This window comes from Dipteris shenzhenensis, chromosome 15 (assembly GCF_047967505.1).
Source record: "Dipteris shenzhenensis isolate YYH24624 ecotype China chromosome 15, Dip_SZ_1.0, whole genome shotgun sequence".
NCBI classification, from domain to species: domain Eukaryota; kingdom Viridiplantae; phylum Streptophyta; class Polypodiopsida; order Gleicheniales; family Dipteridaceae; genus Dipteris; species Dipteris shenzhenensis.
The window spans coordinates 39,302,813-39,322,979 of record NC_141610.1 but is presented as its reverse complement, the minus strand read 5'-3'; the positions used below and the strand labels follow the sequence as shown (position 1 = coordinate 39,322,979).

Below are 20,167 nucleotides of genomic sequence, written 5' to 3'. Positions count from 1 at the left end.
TTACGATGAACTCAACCACCACCCCAGGCATTTGTTTACTCCTCTTTGGAGCCAGCAGGAAAACATGAAACTTCCAATTAAGGAGGAAATAAAGGAACATGAAAGGCAGAAGCCAGCAAAACCACGAAAGCAATGTGGAGAATTTGTTGAAGGCAACCACCGTTACATAGCAGGAGAAAATCATTTTCTGGTTTGGTGAAATTCCTCATTTCTCAAGCTTAAATGATAAAATAACTGAGCTCGGAAAAATCTAGGATGTTGGGAACAGTTCCAGCTTGCACCTAAAATTGACGTCTTTGGTCCACATGAAAACCTCAGAGGGTCCACTTTGTGTAGTGAGCCAGGATAGGTGCCTTCTACCTACAAGAGATTGGGTCAAATCAATCCCAAAAGGCTAAGGCGTCCTCAACTAGAAAATTCTGCTTCCTCTACTACATGAGTCACCTTTCTTTCCCCATCTTTCATGTAAGGTTGCCAAAGATCTTCCATAGAGTATATTACCATTGGCAAATAAGACATCTTTCACAAAGTATATTACTAATGCATCCCATATCTTTTAACAACGAACGATAAATCTGTCAACTCTCTAAGAAACCCACAGGTGTCCGAGCTTGAATCTTCACCCAGCCAAACACACAAACCTCACACATCCGTTGTGCTCGGGTGTTTCCGTTTCACACATACTCTCTTTGAGTGTGCAGGCTCATGCCCCGAGTTTCCTAGAAGACTCCTTACTAGATTTAGCTTCTTGCTAAGCCTTAGCCCTCTTTCCACCCATTAAGCCCTTTTGGGTTTTCCACTTATTCTCAAGCATAATTCTTGCCCCTAGGCACATCCCCCTAGGTGCGTAGTTAATGAACTAACCCAAATCAATATGCATAGAGGCCTCATAGCCTTCTAGTTGTCTCAAACCCTATCATCAAAAACCTCGACATCTAAATCCTTGACCAATACTTTTAACATATCAAAACGATCAACTATTTACATTATAAACATTTCCATTGGTCTCTCTAAGGACTTTCTGTCATTGACTTTGTGTCACCGACTCATCTGAGGTCATGCCACATTCTAACTCGAACGTAACATTCCTTCCCTCTCCAAGCATCAACGTCCTTGATGATGAAATACAAGAATGCTCTCTGTACCTGATAAAGGGATTCCTAGGTAGCCTCAGACCATGCCAAGCAATCAAAGCCATAGGTATCTTTTGGTTTTGATTAGTCATTTCTCACTAGTCTAGGATTCTTACCGGCTGATGCGTTGCATTTTTCTCTAGTTTGTGTAACATAAAATTTCCATCAATTAATGAATCAATTGGTTGCAAAATTTGTTTTAACAAAGACACATGAAATACTGGATGCACCCTAGGTAATTCTAGTGGATAGTTAAAATTTCCTGTTCTCTTTAGAATTAACCACGGCCAACAATATCTTGGTGATAACCTCATGCATTGTCTTGCGGCTAAGGATTTAGCATGTGAGGGAATCTTGAGAAAAACTCTCTCCTTTAAATTCTTTAAAAGTTCTTTTCTCATCTGCATGTCTTAGCTATACCCAAAGCTTGGCGGATGTTTGATCAAGCTAGTTCCAACGTCCTTTGCATTTGGATTATATTATATACTAGGTATCTGTTGTGGGACTCCCACTGTAATTGGAGTAGCTGGTCTAAATTCATAGTTTAGATTGAAAGGGCTCATTCTTGTGGATGAATGCTTTCTATTGTTATAGGTGAATTCTAGTAGTGGCAACCATTTGTTCCAAGAACTTGCCTTAAGAAAACATATGCTCTCATCATAACTTCTAGAGTTTGGTTGACTCTATTTGTCTGACCATCCGTTTCAAGATGATCCCCATTACTCATTCTCAACTTAGTCTAAGTGCATTAAATACATAGTCCAAAATTGACTAGTAAATCTCATATCCTTGTTTGGTATTATTGATTTTGGTAATCCATGTAGATGAGACATGCTAATTAGAAACAAATCTGCTACTTGCAGAGCACTTACTAACCCTCTAGTCGAAATGAAGTGAACCATCTTGGTAAGATGATCAACCACCACAAGGATCAAATCATATCCTCCTTGTGTTTGTGGTAGATCAACTATAAAATGCTCTCCTATCTTCCTTATGGTATTTCCAATGGCTATAAAAGGCTAGGTGCCTTTGCCCATTTTGCATGACTTACCTGACAGGAAAAACATCGTGTGACATATTCATGCATACTCTTTTTCATCTTCGGCCATAAGAATTCACGCTTTACAAGCTCATATGTCTTTTATACAATTGGATGTCTTGCACATGGGCTATCATGGCACCGATGGATGATCTTTTGCTCTAGATCATTCTGACAAGCTAGTACTATCTTGCCATTTCTTTTTAGCATACCATCATCTATGGTATACCTTGTATACATAGGGCCTTCCCTAGATGCCAAGCCATCTACAATAAAGTGTACTATGAACGTCTTGATATACAAGTCATTCATCAGCATGATGAATTCACATGCAATAGGGTCAAGCCTAGGTGGTAGTCACAACAACTAGCTGCCTAGCCTGCCTGAAATGGCACAAAAGGGCCTGGTCTTATAGGCAAGGGCCAGCAGCTTGGTCAGCCGAAACCGACCAGCCAGTTGGTTGTGCTGGCCCAATGTTGGCTGGTTCCCAGCCCTATACAAGGGGCCTTCAGCCCCCACTTTTCACTTACTCAGCCTTCCTCAGTTCAGGACTCATCTCCAAGCCTCCAGCCAGCATATGTGCGAGGTTTAGATGTCCTATTACCACAGCATAGTTCCATCTCCCGCATGTCGTAGTTAGGGGAGTGGTCTCAGCACAGTTTTGTATGCGGATGTGGCAATCGTGTAAATAAAGCAGTGTACTATATTCTGGTAAATCTCTCGTGTCTTTCATGCTTGAGTTTGACTTTTATATTCATCTATTTTTCCGCATAGCAAGTCTTCGCATGTTACATTGGTATCAGAGCAGTATGGTTCTTTCTGATTTGAGTTAGGTTGGAGGGAGTCCCGGCAGTAAAGCTTAATTTATGGAGACTCAGTTAAAAGAGGAGGGAGCATGTCTGGGATATCATTAATTTTGTATTTTGTCCCTACCCTGGACTAGTGGTAGCACCATACTCCATTAACCTCTCCCTTCCAACCTTCATCCAGCATCGGGACGGCTGCCCGTCTTCACTCGTATGCGTTTACACCTTGCGGTGCAAGGTTAAGGGGAATTTGTTTTCCCCTCTGGCAGTCATTATTGCAGCAGTTGATGGGTCTTCTAGCCTTCCATCATGGACCCATCCAATAGAGTAGCTCTTAGGCAAGCGTTCAGGGAGCAAGATCATCTTTTTTGAATATCGTGTTTGTCAAACTCAATATTATCGAAAATTCTTAATTTTAGTGACATTTTTTTGCAAACTTTTGTTATCACATTTTTCAACTTAGGTGTCTTAAACATTTTTTCCTCATATGTTTCCCTTTTAAAAAAACTTTTTACCCAATTGACGGAATTAATTGGTAGGCGAGACCGAGAGTAGATGCTTGTACAGCACCAACTGTTTCTCATGGCTTGCTCATAGTTCCTCTCCTCATCCGCAGTACCATAGACTGCGCATCAGCAGGAAGTCCTTTATCAGCACTGGAGTCTTTCATCTCCAAGCACAATTTAGTGGACTATTTTGCAGCAGCTCAGACGGTGGTTTCCCTTGGGTCTACCAATCCAGGGGATCATTTAGTTTCCACAGTCGCTACATGCAGTGCCTCAGGGTTTTCTACCCATGGGAATAGTGCAGCAGTGGGGCTTCTACCTTTGGGAACTCAGTTAGCTCCACTGGGGCTTCTACCTCGGGAAATCATGTCCAGTTAGCTCCACTGGGGCTTCTACCCCGGAACTCAGTCAACTGGATCAGCTTTAGTAGGGGAACATATGGTTTTCACAGCAATGAGGGATGGGTCTTCTGCCGTTGGAGATATCTTAGACCCATCAACATTTGCCATAGCTGAGCCTCTTTGGTTCATGGCCCGAAGGAGTTGTCTAACCCCCACAGCTAGTTCTCTTGGGGATTCCACCCAAGGTGATACCCCAGATGTAGCAGATAGGTGTGATGGGTCTTCCACCCATCAAGCCTCTTCATTAGCTCCGGTTAGTTCCTATGGGCTTCCGCCCTTGTAGCTCAGTTGGCCACATCAGTTTTATTCCGCTTGACTCACATTTCACCTTCTCATTCAAAACTAGGGGGCTCAGTTTCGAGTCCCACTGGCCGTGATGCTCAGTAGGAGAGGGCGTCTCAAGAGTTTGCCAGACCAGTGTCAGGCTTCGAAGGAGGGAGTATTCTCATAACTGGAGTCACAGGTATATCTATCACCACTATGGAGGTTGATGATTCCTCCGTAGTTCAGGAGGATACTCATGCAGTTCCCTCCGCAGCTCCCCTTCCTTAGCACTTTAGGGAAGCAGCAATTGCAGTATCAGTTAGTAGAGAGGTTGACGAGGCCTTCCCATTATTGTGTCCTGCGCTCCGAGAGGTTAGTCACACATTTTCCTCTCCATCAGATCATGAGCCACCAGCAGTAGCAATGACTAGTGTCTACACCTACAGTTCCCTTGGTGATGACAATAGTTCGATCGATTCATCATAGGTGTGCTCAGTAGTCTTAGTACTTCCTTAGTACCTCGGGGAGACATGCTTCCCCCATTAGGAAGAAGCTATGCCAGCCATCTCTCCATTCCTTCGAGAGGCATACCAGTCATTCATGGTAGACGAGGTGTTCTCAGTAGTTTTGGATATCTCACAGTTCTTTCAGGTAGCATCCCATTCAATTCAGCCATTAGAGGGGTGCCCAGTAGCTCCTCCCTTCCTTTGGAAAGCATCTAGCACAGTCTCCTCATTGGAGGGGTGCTCTGCATTGCCAGTCGCCGCTCGGCTCCTTGGAGAGACAGCCACAGTTCAATCTCTCTCGGAGTTTCTTAGAGAGACAACTACAGTTTCCACAGCTTCTGGCATCACACACGTTCTTTGGGAGACATTTCCATCCACAGTTCCTGATCTAGGAGGGTGGCATAGTTTTTATCCTTAGCAGAGGAGGCAGGTTCATTCCAGCTTTCCCTCATTGCAGTCTGTAGATAGTAGTATCACAGTTTCCAAGAGTGCATGTGGGTATTCTGGAGTTCCCAAGTTTTTAGTTTTGGCTGCCTAGCCTCAATGGCTTTCCCATCACCCCATCACCCCAGCAGTTCCTGGAGTAGCACTAGCATTTCTATGTCGGTGTATCTTCCGCAGTGGGGAGAAGGCATGCCATAGTTGGTAGCCAGTATCATGCCATTGGACTTCAAGTGCCTCCACATCAGCAGCCCAATCAGTCCTCAGCAGGTCACGAGGACAGCAGGCAGTTCCTATGTCCAGGAGCCTATCAGAGTGCCATACCACCCAATGATCAGGAGTTCGCAGCAATAGCATGGTGGGATGACTGGCCTTAGCAGTTCAGCTTCCAGTGTCCACGGCAATACTGGTTCTCAGGAGTTTTTATTGAGCCGCCGTGTTATCATACCAGAACATTCGTTCCTCAGCCTTTTGGAGCGGTACCAGATCAGTCCCAGTGCTAGACAATTATTCCTCAGTTCTTTGGGGGGACAGTCAAGTTTCAAGCAGTAGTTGGTGGTCAGCACCATCACATTTTCTTCGCAGATTCACTTAGTCCCTCATCAGCTATCATCGTCCAGAATTTAAGCTGGAGGAATGTCACATGCACCCCTACACTAGGGAGCATGGTGACACACAGTCTGACCCATTTGTCGTACGCCGTGCCCCCGTTGTGAGCCCTGGTCCAGGGACGAGTCAGACACAAGCTATGGGGGTCCGTTCCTCGTTCCCAAAGTGACAAGCCACGGCGGAGCAGTTCAGGTCGCCAGGGCAAAGTGTTGCGAGGTATCCACCTAGCAACAAGTTCAGAAGAGGGCAATGTCACATGCACCAGGGTCAAGCCCAGGTGGCAGTGACAATTGGCCAGCTAGTCAGTTGTGCTGGCCCAAGGTTGGCTGGTTCCCAGCCCTATATAAGGGGCCTTCAGCCCCCCCTTTTCACTCACTCAGCCTTCCTCAGTTCAGGACTCATCTCCCAGCCTCCAGCCAGCATATGTGCGAGGTTTGGGTGTCCTATTACCATAGCATAGTTCCATCTCCCGCATGTCGTAAAGGGGATAAGTCTCAGCACAGTTTTTATGCCGATTTGGCAACCATGTACAAATTAATCAGTGTACTATAGTTAGGTAAATCTCTCGATTCTAATGCTTGAGTTTGGCTTTTATATTCATTTATTTTTCACACAGCAAGTCTCTGCATGTTACACGAATGTCGCCAGAGCCTAGCTATAAATGGTGCCATCTAAACGGCTCAATGGCATCATACATAGATAATTTAATTCCTGGCTCCATAGGAGTTGAAATGCGCTTGCAATTTTGAAATCTGAACCGTTCAAGCAGTTTTCCAATTTACTTGGACTGCAATAAACCAATGCCCTTGTCATCTTGTACAAATTGAATGCCCAAGTAATAGTGTAGCATCTCCAAATGAGACATCTCGAATGTCTTCTGCAATTCAGCCTTAAAGTCTACAATTTTTGCAGCATTATACCTGTGAGCAGCATGTGTCATCAACATACATGACCAATCACCCCCTTCTTTCTTGACATAGAGGGTGCTTTCATTCGTACTGTTCTGCATACCCTGGCTGGTAAAAAAAGCATCAAAGGCCCTGGGTGCCTGCTTCAAGCCATACAAGAGGTTTTTTTCAACGTGCAAACGTTGTCTTCCTTGTCAGGTACAACAGAATCAATGGGTTGAGACACATAAATCTCTTCCAAGAGGTCTCCATTCAAAAAATCAATTTTAATGTCCAACTGATGGATATGCCATCGATAAAATGCAGCCATGGCAACCACACACCTAATGTTGATCATATCAGAAGTGGAAGCAAAGGTCTCGTCATAGTCTGGACCCTTTTTATGAACATAGACCTTTGCAGCAAGATGGGATTTGTACCTGTCAGTAGATTTATCTGATCTGCGTATCAGCTTGTATACACACTTTGTACCTATTGCTTTCTTGCCCATAGGCAAGTCCACCAAATCAAACGTGTTTTTTTTCTGTATGGAATCAATCTCCACTTGCATAGCTTGCATCCCATGCACATTATTACGTGCATCTTCAAAACAATAAGGTTAATCCATTTCAAGCAAATTATTGGCCCAAGCTGAATCAAAATAATTGGCATCCTCAGTGTCTTTTATCTGATGACGTGTGCAGCCAGGAAGTGGTGCAGAGAGCTTGCTCTCCTGGAGAGTGCGGAGCAGCCAGTGAGGTATTGTCCTAGCTTCTTGCATGGGTGAACTGTCTTGTGCCACAACATCCTCAACTTCTTGCCGAGTGACAGGACCAGGCTGAATTGAGGCATCAACCACATGTGAATCCTGCTGCAAATTCTGATTTTCAACAGGCATATCAGCAGAAATGGGCAGCAGCCCTTCAAATGCATCTGATGAACCCTGTTTTTTGTCAAACACAGCAAGGGGCAAATCTGATTTCTCAACAAAAATAATCTCTCTACTAGTGATTCTTGGTAGTCAGATTGTAGAGTTTGCAGCCCTTGCTCTCAATGCCATAGCCCACAAATATGTGCTCTCAGCATTCTCATCAAGCTTTCTTCTTAATTCCTAAGGTACATGTGCATATGGTACGTATCCAAATGTAGGGAAGTAAGGGACATTTGGTCTTCTTTCATAACAAGCTTGATATAGTGTCATAACCTTAAGTGCTTTAGTGGGACACCTATTCAAAACTCGATTAGATGACATGGTAGCTTCCATGCAAAACTTGTGAGGCAGTCCTTTGACCTTAATAATGCACCTTGCCATTTCCATTAATGGCCTATTCTTCCGCTCAGTCACTGCATTCTGCTGAGTAGTATAGCAAATTGTGCATTGATGTATGATGCCAAGGATTTTACTAACTCCTTGGACATGTACTTCCCCCCTCCATCCGAACGTAGAGTCTGTACCCTGCAACCAGATTGATTCTCCACCAAAGCAATGAAATGGTTAAATACAACTAACGCTTTTGATTTTTGCTTGAGTACAAATACCCAAGTGAATCTTGAGAATTAACAAAGTAGAAATGACCTCCAAGAGACTGAGTTCTCATAGGACCACAAACGTCACTGTGAACTCGCTGCAATATCTTTGCAGTGTGGACTGTACCATCCTTAGGAAATGAGAAGCTATGCATTAGTCTGTTCAGCCCAAATCCGAAATGAATTCTTTGATTTCTTTTGTAATTGGACTGTTGCGCGCCTAATGGAAATGGATATGGTGTGAGCGTCCCCCTACTTCAAGAGTCACATCTAACTACAAATCTGCAGGAATTTACAGGCGGCATCCTTTTGATAGAATGTTTGGCATAAACTTCATTGGTATATTTTCATTTTGTAGGTTGAATGTGTCTATCCTGGTAACCCTGGCACTTATGCATGCTTTGAATTTCCAGTCTTTTAGATGCTATGCTTCTATAAAGGCTGCATTTCTTCTCAGCCGTGTATTATTCAGGTTGATTCTTTGTGTGGTTGCTTGCCCTCTCGCAAAAAATTAACCTGTCTCTGTGGATTATTTAGTTCAAGTCCTCAATGGGCACCCAAAAAGGCTTTGCAATTTCTCAGAAAAAAGCAAATTTTCCTTTGTTGATCGAACGATGTTTAGAAATATGACCTGTGAAATGTACTGAGAAGATATGTGATGATTGGTCTTGTCATGAAACATAGGTTTTTTTTCCTGAACAAGTTTGTGCTTGCTGCCAAACATATTCGTTAAACGTGTCCCTTTTTGTGATTTTCATGCATCTGACTTGCACATGCATGGATAAGATCCATAGTAGGAGTCAAAATATAATTGTGAACTGTCTGTCTGCAGAAATACATCAGTGATTTTTTGTTCAATGGAGTTAGAAGTATGGGCACAGAGGGCTTTCTGGATTATTTTCCAGAATACAAATGTGCGGATGGAACTATAAACAAAGGACGAAGTATGATTGGTAAATCTTGCACCTGTCGTCCCTGGAACAAGGAAGGGGATTTCATTGGCATGTGAGTCTTCCTAATCCATTCTCAGGCTAAAGCATGTAAGTTACATTTTGAAGAATGCTTTTTGTTTGGAACATCAGCGGAAAATATGGGATGGAAAGTTACAATGTATATATGAGTAAAAGGAAGAGTGTTGAACTGTAATGCCCAATAAGAAATACCATTCCTAGGTTCTGCATTTGCTTCTGAGTGTATCTGCATCCACAGGCATATTTTTTGAAAGGCAAACCTGTTAGTGATGAAAATTCGAGTTCAGAGGACTCCATTAGCCTATCGCCAGCCAATGGCTTCTACAACCCCACACCCACCGCCACGTGTGTGGAGAAGATCCTTCTATATGTTTGGTTTAGAGCAGCTCTGTTGTGGCTTGCCCTTCACACTGTTGCTGCCTCTGTTGCAGCGGTGCTTTCGTTCTTCTATTGTAGATGATGGAAGCCCACAACTCGCGGCTGCTACTCCTAGGCCCATCAAGTCAACGCTTAGGAGAGAATGCTACCCCAATCGTGGACACTGATCCCTTTGCTTATATTTTGTAAGCCAAGCTCTACGATAATCAACACACGTACTGCTAAAAGCAAGGATCAAGCTATAAATAGCCCTCTATTTCCAAAATAGGTATGCTTTTTCTAAACTAAGCCTACTTTCTAAGAAAGTCCCTCCCCAGGGAACTAAAAGGCATCCATGCTAGCTCTAGTCCAAGCTGTGGGTCATTGTCCACTCCTCGCTAGACTTCGTTCGTATCCCTAGATCAATACATATCATGGATACACCTGATCTCAACCTTGAGCCTTGCTCTTACGGGATTAGATTGAAGGTCCTTCATCTTTCGAGGGTTAATTACCCTCTTAGTCTGTTGAGGTTTAATTACCGTGGCTAATATCTACCCAATACTTGAAAAAAACTCATGATACATAGTGCACAGACATTTGGTATGTCAGTTACCTTTCAGTGTGCGTAACCTACATATTTGCTGCTCCCTAGGTGTGCCTTTTGGCTCTCCCCACCTGGATCCTTGACTGGTGGGATGAGACACGCATATGTCTAATGGCAATTCTCAATGTATGTGAGACTGGTCTGCCCTCTAGGAACTGGGGTCTAATAATCACTCCATTCTCTGATACTCTTAAGAACTGATCGTGATAGAATTGGATCTTGGTGGTGAACTCCTGGTTCCCCCCAGGGCTGTGATATGGAGAGCTGGAATAGATCTAACCGTATTATACAATTAATCTCATCTCGTGGGACAAGGGGAGATGTGGTGGGAGTCGATCCATCTGAATACTTGGATCGGCAAACTGTCTGGATATATGTGCATACCAGGTCATGTTGACCCAGTGCCAATCTTGGTGGTCTTGAGAAATACCAAAAAGCGAGCGACAAAAAGTGAGCGAGCCAAAAAAAGAGAGCGATACAAAACAATAAAAGATTTATAAATCCCCTATTTGAGTAGCAAAAAAGTATATTTATTCAAAGGCCCATATGTTTCCTCAATGCTGGATGGTTAAATATGCATATAACTTTAAAGACACTAACCCTAATTTCACATTCCCCATAAGAGAATTGGTACGTTTCATTGCCAAGTCATCATTAGTATCAAAGACAAACCCTATTGCAATCAAGTTCTCTCTTTCTACCATAGTTATTGAGATCATCAATGCAACCTTCCATACAAGTGGGGCATTTCCAAGGACTTCTAGAATGGATTTGTCTACATTCCTTTTATATGTAAATGCTTATGTTTACCCTATTTAGACTTGTAAATTAAAAGATACAAGGATGTGAAAATGTCATCTTTTGGGCCAAAACTGGGAGCGCGTTAACATGAAAGATGACATTTTCACATCCCTGTATCTTTGCAAGTTGTCAAAATTTAGTTGTTTTGGTCCAAAAGACGAGTTTTTGACATCCCTACATCTTTTAATTGTCAAATCCAAATGGCATAATGTTACATATCAAATCAAATGACAAGGCATGATCTAGATGAATATCATGCTTTTTTGTACCCTCTAAAAAAATTATGCGTATCAGAATGTGAATTTTATGAAATTTTGGCCGATTTGTTGCACCAAATTTAAAGCAAGATTTCCCATAATAGGGAGCGAGAAGACACTGTCTATTTTGGCAAAAAAAAAAAGCCAAAATTTTACATCCTCTACCTTTGAATTGCGCTTGGGGATCACTCTTCATAAACCCATAAAGCTTGCGAGCCAGCATGTGTTAAAAATTACCCTATTCTTGCATTTTTACATTTTCTCATGTAATTGGGTTAAATCCCGGTACGTGTTTACATTTTTAATCTTAAAATTGTGACACCCCTACATAAATCTACATATATAAATCAAGTTAAGTTGCTATTTTATAAATCCTCTCATGCACATAAATGGCAATGTAAGTCCCTCCATTAAAAACATACCCCTCAGTGCACTAAAGTGCTATGTTACATGTTTATGAGTGACCCCCTGAGTAGTTGCCAAACCCAAATGGGGCCACTTTAAAATAGTCCTTAACTTTGGACTACTCAATTTCAAGAAATGTGACACATAACCCCCCCTTTGAATACTTTCTACTTCAAGCAATTATTTTATGGGACACTTAGATTCTTTCTTTGCTTGCTTGATTTTCCTACCGCTCAACAAATTCTTGCTTGATTTTTTGGGCATGCTCGCTTTTCCTCCTGGTTCTATCAACTGCCTCGGTGGTCTCCAGCCACTAGGAAAGGCCCAAACCTTGTGGAGATATGTCCCTTATGCTGAATCATCCGTAATCCCATAATGAGCTGTAGCCTCTCAAATCTCATGCAATCAACCGCCTAGAGTCAGTCCTCTAGAAGGGTGATGCATACATGGTTGTTGGCCTCACTAGTATATCAAACACCCACCCCTTGGTCGGGGATCTTGGAGGTGTGCTTGGAAGCACTATTGCTATAGTCGAGCCGGAGTCCCTTGACCTTGTATGCCGTGCCCTAGTTGCGTGAATCATCATGGACACTGGTCCCGTTGAAGATTGCTCCTAGGTTAGTGTAGGACTACATGATCTCCACTGGCTCTAGTGAAGCAGTGCCTATAAAGTACTGCCCATGAGGTGTTGAAAATCATGACCTTGGTCTTACCAAGGTTGATCGTCAAGTCTCTCTTCCTGTAGAACACTTCTAAGGTCTCTAGGTGTCTCTATAGACCTGCTGCTAAAGAGGATATGAGGACTGTATCATTTGCTTGTAATAGTATTTGTATCATCAAATCAGCAAGTAGTGGTCCCTCACCTCGTAGGCGATATCTGAATGTTGTGATCCCATCAATGTAGAGCCCAAAATGTGTCGGTGAGAGGGGGCATCCTTGCTTCACTTGAAGTCTGTAGCAGCGGTCCCCGTAGAAGCTAAGGTTCACAGGAAGGGCGTTAGGTACCAACCAAGTCCTATCCTAAATTTGTGTAGCTGTAAGAGATCTTCTCGGATAACCTGGTTCACCTCGTGATATATGAATAGGACAGAGGAGGCCTTAATGCTATACTAAAAGGGGGTAATCTGTCCACGTGGGGCATCAAACTCTTAAACCATCTGAGTCTACATGCATAACAACACCTCTCATCTGCCTCAGCTGCCAAAGCCATGGAATAAGATAGAGCCATCCATGGTAACCTATGCCAACTTGTGGTACAAGAACCATACTCCCTAACACAATAAAGGTATGTGATAACCTGGAATGTTGAGTCAAGATGTAGTGGGGATGCTCGAACTCAACTAGGACTATTTGATGTGGGATTGAGGGCTTACTGTGGATGATCCAAGCGTCTCCACTTGAGCCCAATCTGTCTCTGAACGGTCTTGCACCCAACAAGGGCTGCCATACATACCCGTTGGGTGGACCAAAGAGTCCAAGAGAAGAGACTTGGTTCGCGAATCCTGGAATGAGAGAGAGAGAGAGAGAGAGAGAGAGAGAGAGAGAGAGAGGAGGAAAAAGTCAAGAAGTAACGCTAAATGACATCACTAGGAAAAGTTACATTTTCCTCGATGTATTCACGTCAAATTTTGATAAAGAGGACACAGAAATAGCTACCAATTGCTACATGAAAGTTTACTTTATATGGCTAAGGCTTCTTTCAGCCTTTCAGCCTGACGAGCAGTTAATACAGTATTTGATTTCCAAAAGGTCACAAAGATATTTCTAGCCAAAAGAATCATTCAAATGAAATATCTTTTAATGGCTGGAATTTCTTATGCATGAAAAAGGAATCTCAACAAAAACTCATTTCTTTATCCTGACATCAAAAGGATAGTAATTTCAAGGGATTTTCAAACGTTTCACTATACCTTGATGTCTTTAGCTAAGTATTTGGTAGTAAACATGCTGTATTCTCAATCCACTCCTAGATTCTAGATGGAAGAGGAGCCAAAGGACTCCAATGTGGAGACGCGGGCTTGTTATCGTGGTCAGGCTGCCTTGGCCTCAAGAGTGAGAGCCTCAAGGTTTTGGTGAGTAATACTTGAGACAGAAGCTGAAAGTGACAATTTGCAACTTGAATCACCAAAGATGAATGACAATTTGAGGGAGGGAAGCCATGACTTTATGGGAGCTGGGCCAAATTGACAATTCAGGTAACCAGTCGTTGGATTAAAGTCTCACTGCTTTTTTTGAAGCCTGCCTGCCCTTCATGTAAGCAATCACATTTTTGCTCAAGGCATCAAATTTCTTAAAAACCAAGCCTCCCCAATATAACAATAAAGAAACATGAATTCTCATCCGATGTGTGAAGCCCAAGGCGTAGCAGAGCTGCAGGCTTGGAAGAAACGCATCTATTGTAATACAAATTGAATATTTCCAAGTGTTGCAATAGTTGCACATTTGTAAAGATGTGTTGCATTGCTCTTGCAAAAAGATATCACATTATATGTATGATACTGCAAATTGTATGTGCACTTGTTGTGACTACTATGCATGAATCTATCTAATTCTTGTTATGGGAACTTGCTCTTTATGTGTGATCAGTGCACTATAGTGCATAAATTTCACATCCACTTTAGAGCAATAGTTCAAATTTTGTGGCAGAAATATTCAAAAAAGGGCTTAACTTGCATCACAGCTGGTTTGTAGAGACTGTTGTGCTTGGTCCTTCTGATGGTAAATGATGGTAACCCAATTTTTGCAGTGAAATCTGTAACATATCACTATGTATGTAATTTTTCATGTTTAATGGACTTGGTTGAAAGGGGCTCGGTGCTTACGAGTAGGTCCCTAAGTGCAGATCAGATCATTTGGGAGCAAACCGAGCCCTCACTGATGTATGACCGACTCCTGGTGTAAATATTTGGTGCACGGGAGGGAGAAGAGGCACCTTAGCCTTCCATTAGTGTTGGTAAGTTTAAGTGAAATCACTCATCTGCTTTTTGAGGTTTGCTTGTCCCTTTGTCTTTTTACTAAGACGTGTTATATGTTCACTTTATTTTTCTGGCAGTTCTGGTATGTAATGTAAGTGGGAAAGAAGATGAGAGATGATACTATGATACTCCTCTAGGTACACGGTTTTTAATTGTTAGAGAGAGCACATTAACAGGCACAAATAATATACCGAAGTGCATTGCACAGATTAAGATCAGGAGGCTATATTGGATTGTTACTATTTTTGTCATTATGCAACAGGAAGGTAAGCATTTAAGTTTTCAAGAATGGTTAAATCAAAAGGAGGCCATCCTAGTTGAAGGCAAAGAACTAAGAGAAAACCTGTACATTCAAATACATACATGGTAGTTCCCTGTCATGATCCAGATTTATTAAGGCCATGGATGGAGAATACAAATCCACCTGATGTCTTATAGTTAAGGAAGCTCCTACATTTTGTAGCGCAAATAGAGCACAAGGAAGTTGGCTAAAGATGGTTAATAAATGGCAAACAAATGTGCATTCAGAAGTTGGTAAGTCTTATTGTTTTGTTAACTACTACTGTATTGTAATGTTACCATGTCCAGATATTGACAGGCGAAGCTGACATGGAGGCTTAAGACTTTGTTTGATGTAGAGAATGTATTAACTATCAACAATACCTTAGCTAACAGGTATATGCCATGGTATGCTATCAGGGGACCTCTATGATATCCTGAACAGATTCCAGATTCTTCAACAGTATTTATTCAGAGCCCTGGCCAGAAGATGTTTCAGCACCAATACTGTCGTTTCTTATGGCAAGAAGGCTAGAAAAGGATATGAGATGCAATGCTGCGCCTAAAATAAAATTGTGGGATGCAAACCCAGAATCAGCGGAATGTGCCCACTTCAAGCACATTTTCATTTCTCTAGTAAAAAGAGGAAGCAAATTTTTATGGCTTAGTCAGCCCCCTAGCAATGTATCTATGTAGGTGGCTGCATAGGAGAGAATTTAAATCAGCTGGCGGAATAGATTGTATATTTTAAAATTTGTCATTGCTTTGAGTAGATAAGGTGGAAGACACAAAGGAAACCTCAGATCATAACTGTTGCTGATACCCCCTGAGCACGTCGAGATCAGAAGCTATTGTTCCATGTTATCATGCAATTGATTGTATTTTTGAAGACTGTGGGGGAAAGTTTCGAATTCAAAATCATAGCATGAAGGACGGAAAGTCAGTGGCACTTTGTGCATCTTGCTGTGGTTTTGTGTGACCGCAGGATGGATGGACAAATGGAAACTGAGCTATTCTGTGACTTCTGCTTTGTTTTAAAGAGCCAGGGGTTTATTTTGCCTTTTTTAATGTTGAGGGATAAGCCCTTGATTATTGTTGCTTGGCTCTCTTCAGTAACGCTTTAGAAGTTAGCTTGGTTGCAAATCTTTGCTGTTTGAAATCTCTCTCTTGTAGCAGAACATTTCTATTTTTTAATATCAATCTGTTCCAGATAAAGAACGCTTCTCTAATGTGAGTTCATGACTTGATAAATAGTCTAGTGAATATATAATTCACCGATTAATCATCTTTGGTAAGATTGCAACACTAATCTATATGTCTTCATCCTCCTCTATCTCCCTGCGCAGTTGTATATTTGCAAGCCTGGAAAAGCTCCAAGAATTACGGTGTGGATTTTATGATATCTGGAAACAAGCCACCCCTCTAAAACACCCTATTATACGTTGTCTCAAGGGTCGGAGGAGCTCTCTTGTGTCTGGCACTTTAATAGTTTCTTGAAACATTTAAACTTTTTATCAATCATTGGTCAACATTTGGGAAGTCTACATCCAAGTGTTTTCTGACATTTGTTGATAGCTCTATGCTAAATCAATTTAATATGCACACTCTCATAATAAAGCCACACGAATAATGCCTGTATTGGGCTGCCAAACTGCCTCTCAGGCCGTTGGGTGGCCTCAGCTGGGCCTTTCACTTCGTGGGTTTCAGAAGTATCTCTAGGCATTTATCCCCAGCTCTCTTAGGGCATGCCAGCTTCTTTTCTCTCTAGATTGGCTTTCTTTGAGCCCCTTCACTGGTCGCAGGCGGCTAGCAAGCCATTTCAGAGAGAGCAAGCACTCTCAATTCTTTAGGTACTGAAAAAGAGGTAATAGAAGCTGCTGTTCCAAACTCTCGTTTGTAGTTTGGTCGACTAGTTTTTGCTTCCCGTTGTGCATCTTGTTGGTTCTTTCACAGAAGGTGCATGGGTCAACTTAGGCGACTAGTGTGCGACTTTTTTTGGGCAACATCCAATGGCACACGAACTAGGGCTAGAGTGGGTTGGAAGACAATGATAGCAGTGCATTCTGAGAGAAGATTAAGGATCCTTGAGCCAGAGATGCAGAGCCATGCCTTCTACTCTCGTGAGATTGAAACTGCACTATGTTGTGTTTTTTAGAGGATGAGTTTGGGAATGTTCCTGGATTCATCTAGGTATAAGCTTATTATGTGTGGCCTTACCCCAAGTTCAAAGCAATAGAAGGTCCTTTTGCAACAAGACCTTCATATTTCAAAGAAAGGGGAAGGGCTCCCCGCTAATGTGGACTTTCTACGACGGTCGAGGGAATCCCCTCGGCATCTTGCAATAGGTCTCATTAGGGCCATCTTGCAATGTAGAGAGAAGCATGCCCGTCGATTATTGGGCACTTGGAGGTTCATGGTCTAGAGGTATTCATGCAAGGGCATGAGATGACCATTGGTTGAGCATAGTGGGTGGCCCACCTTGGTCCATGGGCATGGAGTTGTCTCCCCCAAAATTGGAGACTCTCTCTATCCATTGGATGGTTAATCATATTACAAAGTGTGTTAGGCCGGGATTTGGCGAGACATGCCCTCATTAGTCTTCTATAGCGAGAACTTGGTAGGGTCACTTGATCCCACAACTCTCAAGGATCCCTGAATGATTAGGTACTTATTTCATTACAGTGGAGAACGACTAGAGTGTTGGTTACGCAGGGGAAGCACTAGACCATTGACCTTTTTCTTTTCCAAATAAAAGGACTTTCTATTAATGCTTGAAAAATTGACCATACAAATCAGTCAACCATGGGTTGCTAGTCGTGGAAGAAACACTAAAAAAATAATTGATTGTCCAACCAGTTTGTTTTCAGAAAACCCAACTCATTGCCTAGCAAGCCTTTGAGACAAGGGCCATCAAGGAGGGTGGGGGCTATACATCCATGGAATGCCTTGCCTTGTGATTACATAAAAGACATTTGTAGACCTTGCAAAAATTAGTCCGCCTCAATCGTGCAAGATCTTGATGCCCCACGCTCCCAAATGGCATGCAAGATATAGATGATATCTTGCCAGATGGTAACTAACGTGGTTGTCGACGGGACTGTGGTGACCTCCAATCACAAAACTATAGTGGGTAACCTAGATTTTTCGAGTAGTGATGCTAAATACCGTTTGCCAGAAGCTTACCTTTGGTGATGGCATAGGGTGTTGTCGAGGAGGCGGCGTCACATCTTGTGCCTCTATCCGGAAGGCTCGATGATGCTAGATCTTGTGAGTTGGAAATGCTAGATCGATGGAGAAGGCATGACCCCCCTCCATCAGCCAAGTAGCCATCCCCCAAGTAAAGTCATGTTGCATTTGGGAACAATCAAGAGGCCCCCCATCCAAATCCTCTGTTTTGTGGGACAACTCCAAAGGCAATGTGGGATTGTCTCCTTATCTCTATTCGCACAGTGGCGGTATCTACCATCTACATGCATCTACTCTAGCCATGGACTTAATGGGCAAACCTCTATAGCCCATCATCTAGAAGAAGTATAAAAGCTTTCGTGGTTTGTGGTTGGTCCATGAGTGTGGATACGTCTCCAATTGAAGGTGATGACCTATGCATGTCATATACAAGAAGGGCAGCTCCTCTACCCTCTCCAAGTATCCCCGTGTAGGCCAAAACCACTATATCGAATCCCACTACACCTCCCAAAGAGGTCTTTGCCCACGGCCCTCCCATAACCAAAGATGTCATTGTGCCCCGCTCTTGCCCTATCGAGAGTGGATGGTCCTGTCCTTGCCCAAACGACCCACAACCTTGATCCTTTGCCACTCAAGCATATCCAAGGTCTCGTCAATCTTTGGGCTGCCACATGTCTCAGGTTGAAGCCCCACTCTGTACCGTCTAAAACTAAAGGATCCGAGGGCTTTATGCAAAAACTAGATCACGAGGGGCATCTTGGTCCTTGAAAAAAGGAGAGATTCTGGAGGAGAGATGGGTGGTTTTTTTCCAAAGAGAGAGATGGGAGTTTTAGTAAAGGACGTCAATGTCCTTCCTTACATCTCCTCAAATTTGATAGGTGAGTTGAGAGTCAGGTGAGTATGAAAAATAGGTGAAGTAGATAGAGGAAAAAGATGCATAAGATTAAATTAGTGATTTTGATGATGGGAACTGTGAGTAGTGAGTGGTTTGATGGTCTGTCTCCCATTAGGAAAATCTTGATCTCAAAAAGAGCCTCATAAGGAGTGGATTAGCAAAATGAATGAAGAACTGATAAGGCCTATATGAGTCCAAAAAAGTCAGTCCCCCTAGGAGGTGGTGGTCCTAACATGCCTCTAAATGTGCACCTCCCTCTCCCACTTGGACGGCCCCCCTACTTGGAAAAAGGTGCCCCTCTCTCCTCTGCAAGGTTTCCAAAAAGTAGCTCGTGGGTACCACTTCCCCAAAAATTTGTTTTTTTTGAAAAGTTCCAGAAATGGGACGAAGGCCTTCCAAACCTTTCCCCAAACCATACCTATGCACGCAAAAATCACTTTCCAACCACTAAATCCTTCATCTCACGATAATCACTGTCCAACCCTTAAATCCTATTTCTTTTCACCATAATCACTTTTCACCCACTAAATCCATTTTCTTCTCATCAATTTGTTATGTTCTAATCCCAAACCTTTACTGCTTCCGTGGATCCTATTCTACCCTTTACTTCTCTAAATCTTAGTTTCTTTGGCTTTCCATCTATAAATCTAGTAACTCCATTGCAAGATTGCACCAAGCATAAAACAATACCTTACAAATTGAAGTTACACCTGAATATGTTGTGACTCATCAATGCAGTGGCTACAAAATTGTCAATAAAGAAAAATTAAACCAACTATGATAATAAGAAGCAAGGCACGTCAACTTGGGAGTATTGCTGGACTCTATCTAGTGGATCTTTTAACAAGTGCTCCTCATATCTTTAAAATTTTATCAAGTTTACTTCAACATGTGAGAGATGGTCTTTAGGTCTTATTTGGCTATTGCAAACACATTGGTCATATGGTGCTGAAGCCCAATTTCCCAAGATTCACTTGTTCAGGATGGAAGGAGAAATAAAAAAACTTACAAATACTATGCACACTTTGCATGAATAGCTGACCCAAGACTAAGTAGCAAGTTCAACTCAACCAAAAACTTGCTAATTCTAAAATTAAGATTAAAAATTATATTAATGTGAAAGAAAGGTCACAAGGGAAATTACAAGATTAAATGATAAAATTATTGAAAGAGACTTGAGCCCTCAAGCAGTAGCTTGCTACATTGACTACAAAATTGGAGAAAATAAAAAGAACGTCTTTTGGTTACAAGCATAGGATCAAGGCTATGCACCCAATGGAGCTTGGCATATTGTGGTGGAGCAAGTAAGCATAGG

At 42.4% G+C, this 20,167-nt stretch overlaps 1 protein-coding gene across 8 annotated transcripts in view; it reads left to right on the top strand.

Annotated features, from left to right (window-relative positions):
- Positions 1–15,817, top strand: part of HY2 (phytochromobilin:ferredoxin oxidoreductase, chloroplast / phytochromobilin synthase (HY2)) — a 53,582-nt gene extending 37,765 nt beyond the window's left edge. The window contains exons 8-10 of one of the 8 annotated variants that reach the window (XR_015542276.1): positions 8,952–9,124; positions 14,365–14,470; positions 15,192–15,817. Coding sequence is in view for 1 of the 8 variants with exons in the window: in XM_087386571.1 (XP_087242697.1) it covers positions 8,952–9,124; positions 15,081–15,087 (180 nt within the window). In the remaining 7 variants the exon portion in view is untranslated. Of the gene's footprint in view, positions 1–8,951; positions 9,125–14,359; positions 14,471–14,569 lie in introns of all 8 variants that reach the window. The other 7 variants (XR_015542277.1, XR_015542275.1, XR_015542273.1 and 4 more) reach the window with 7 other exon arrangements.
- The last annotated feature ends 4,350 nt before the right edge of the window (positions 15,818–20,167 follow it).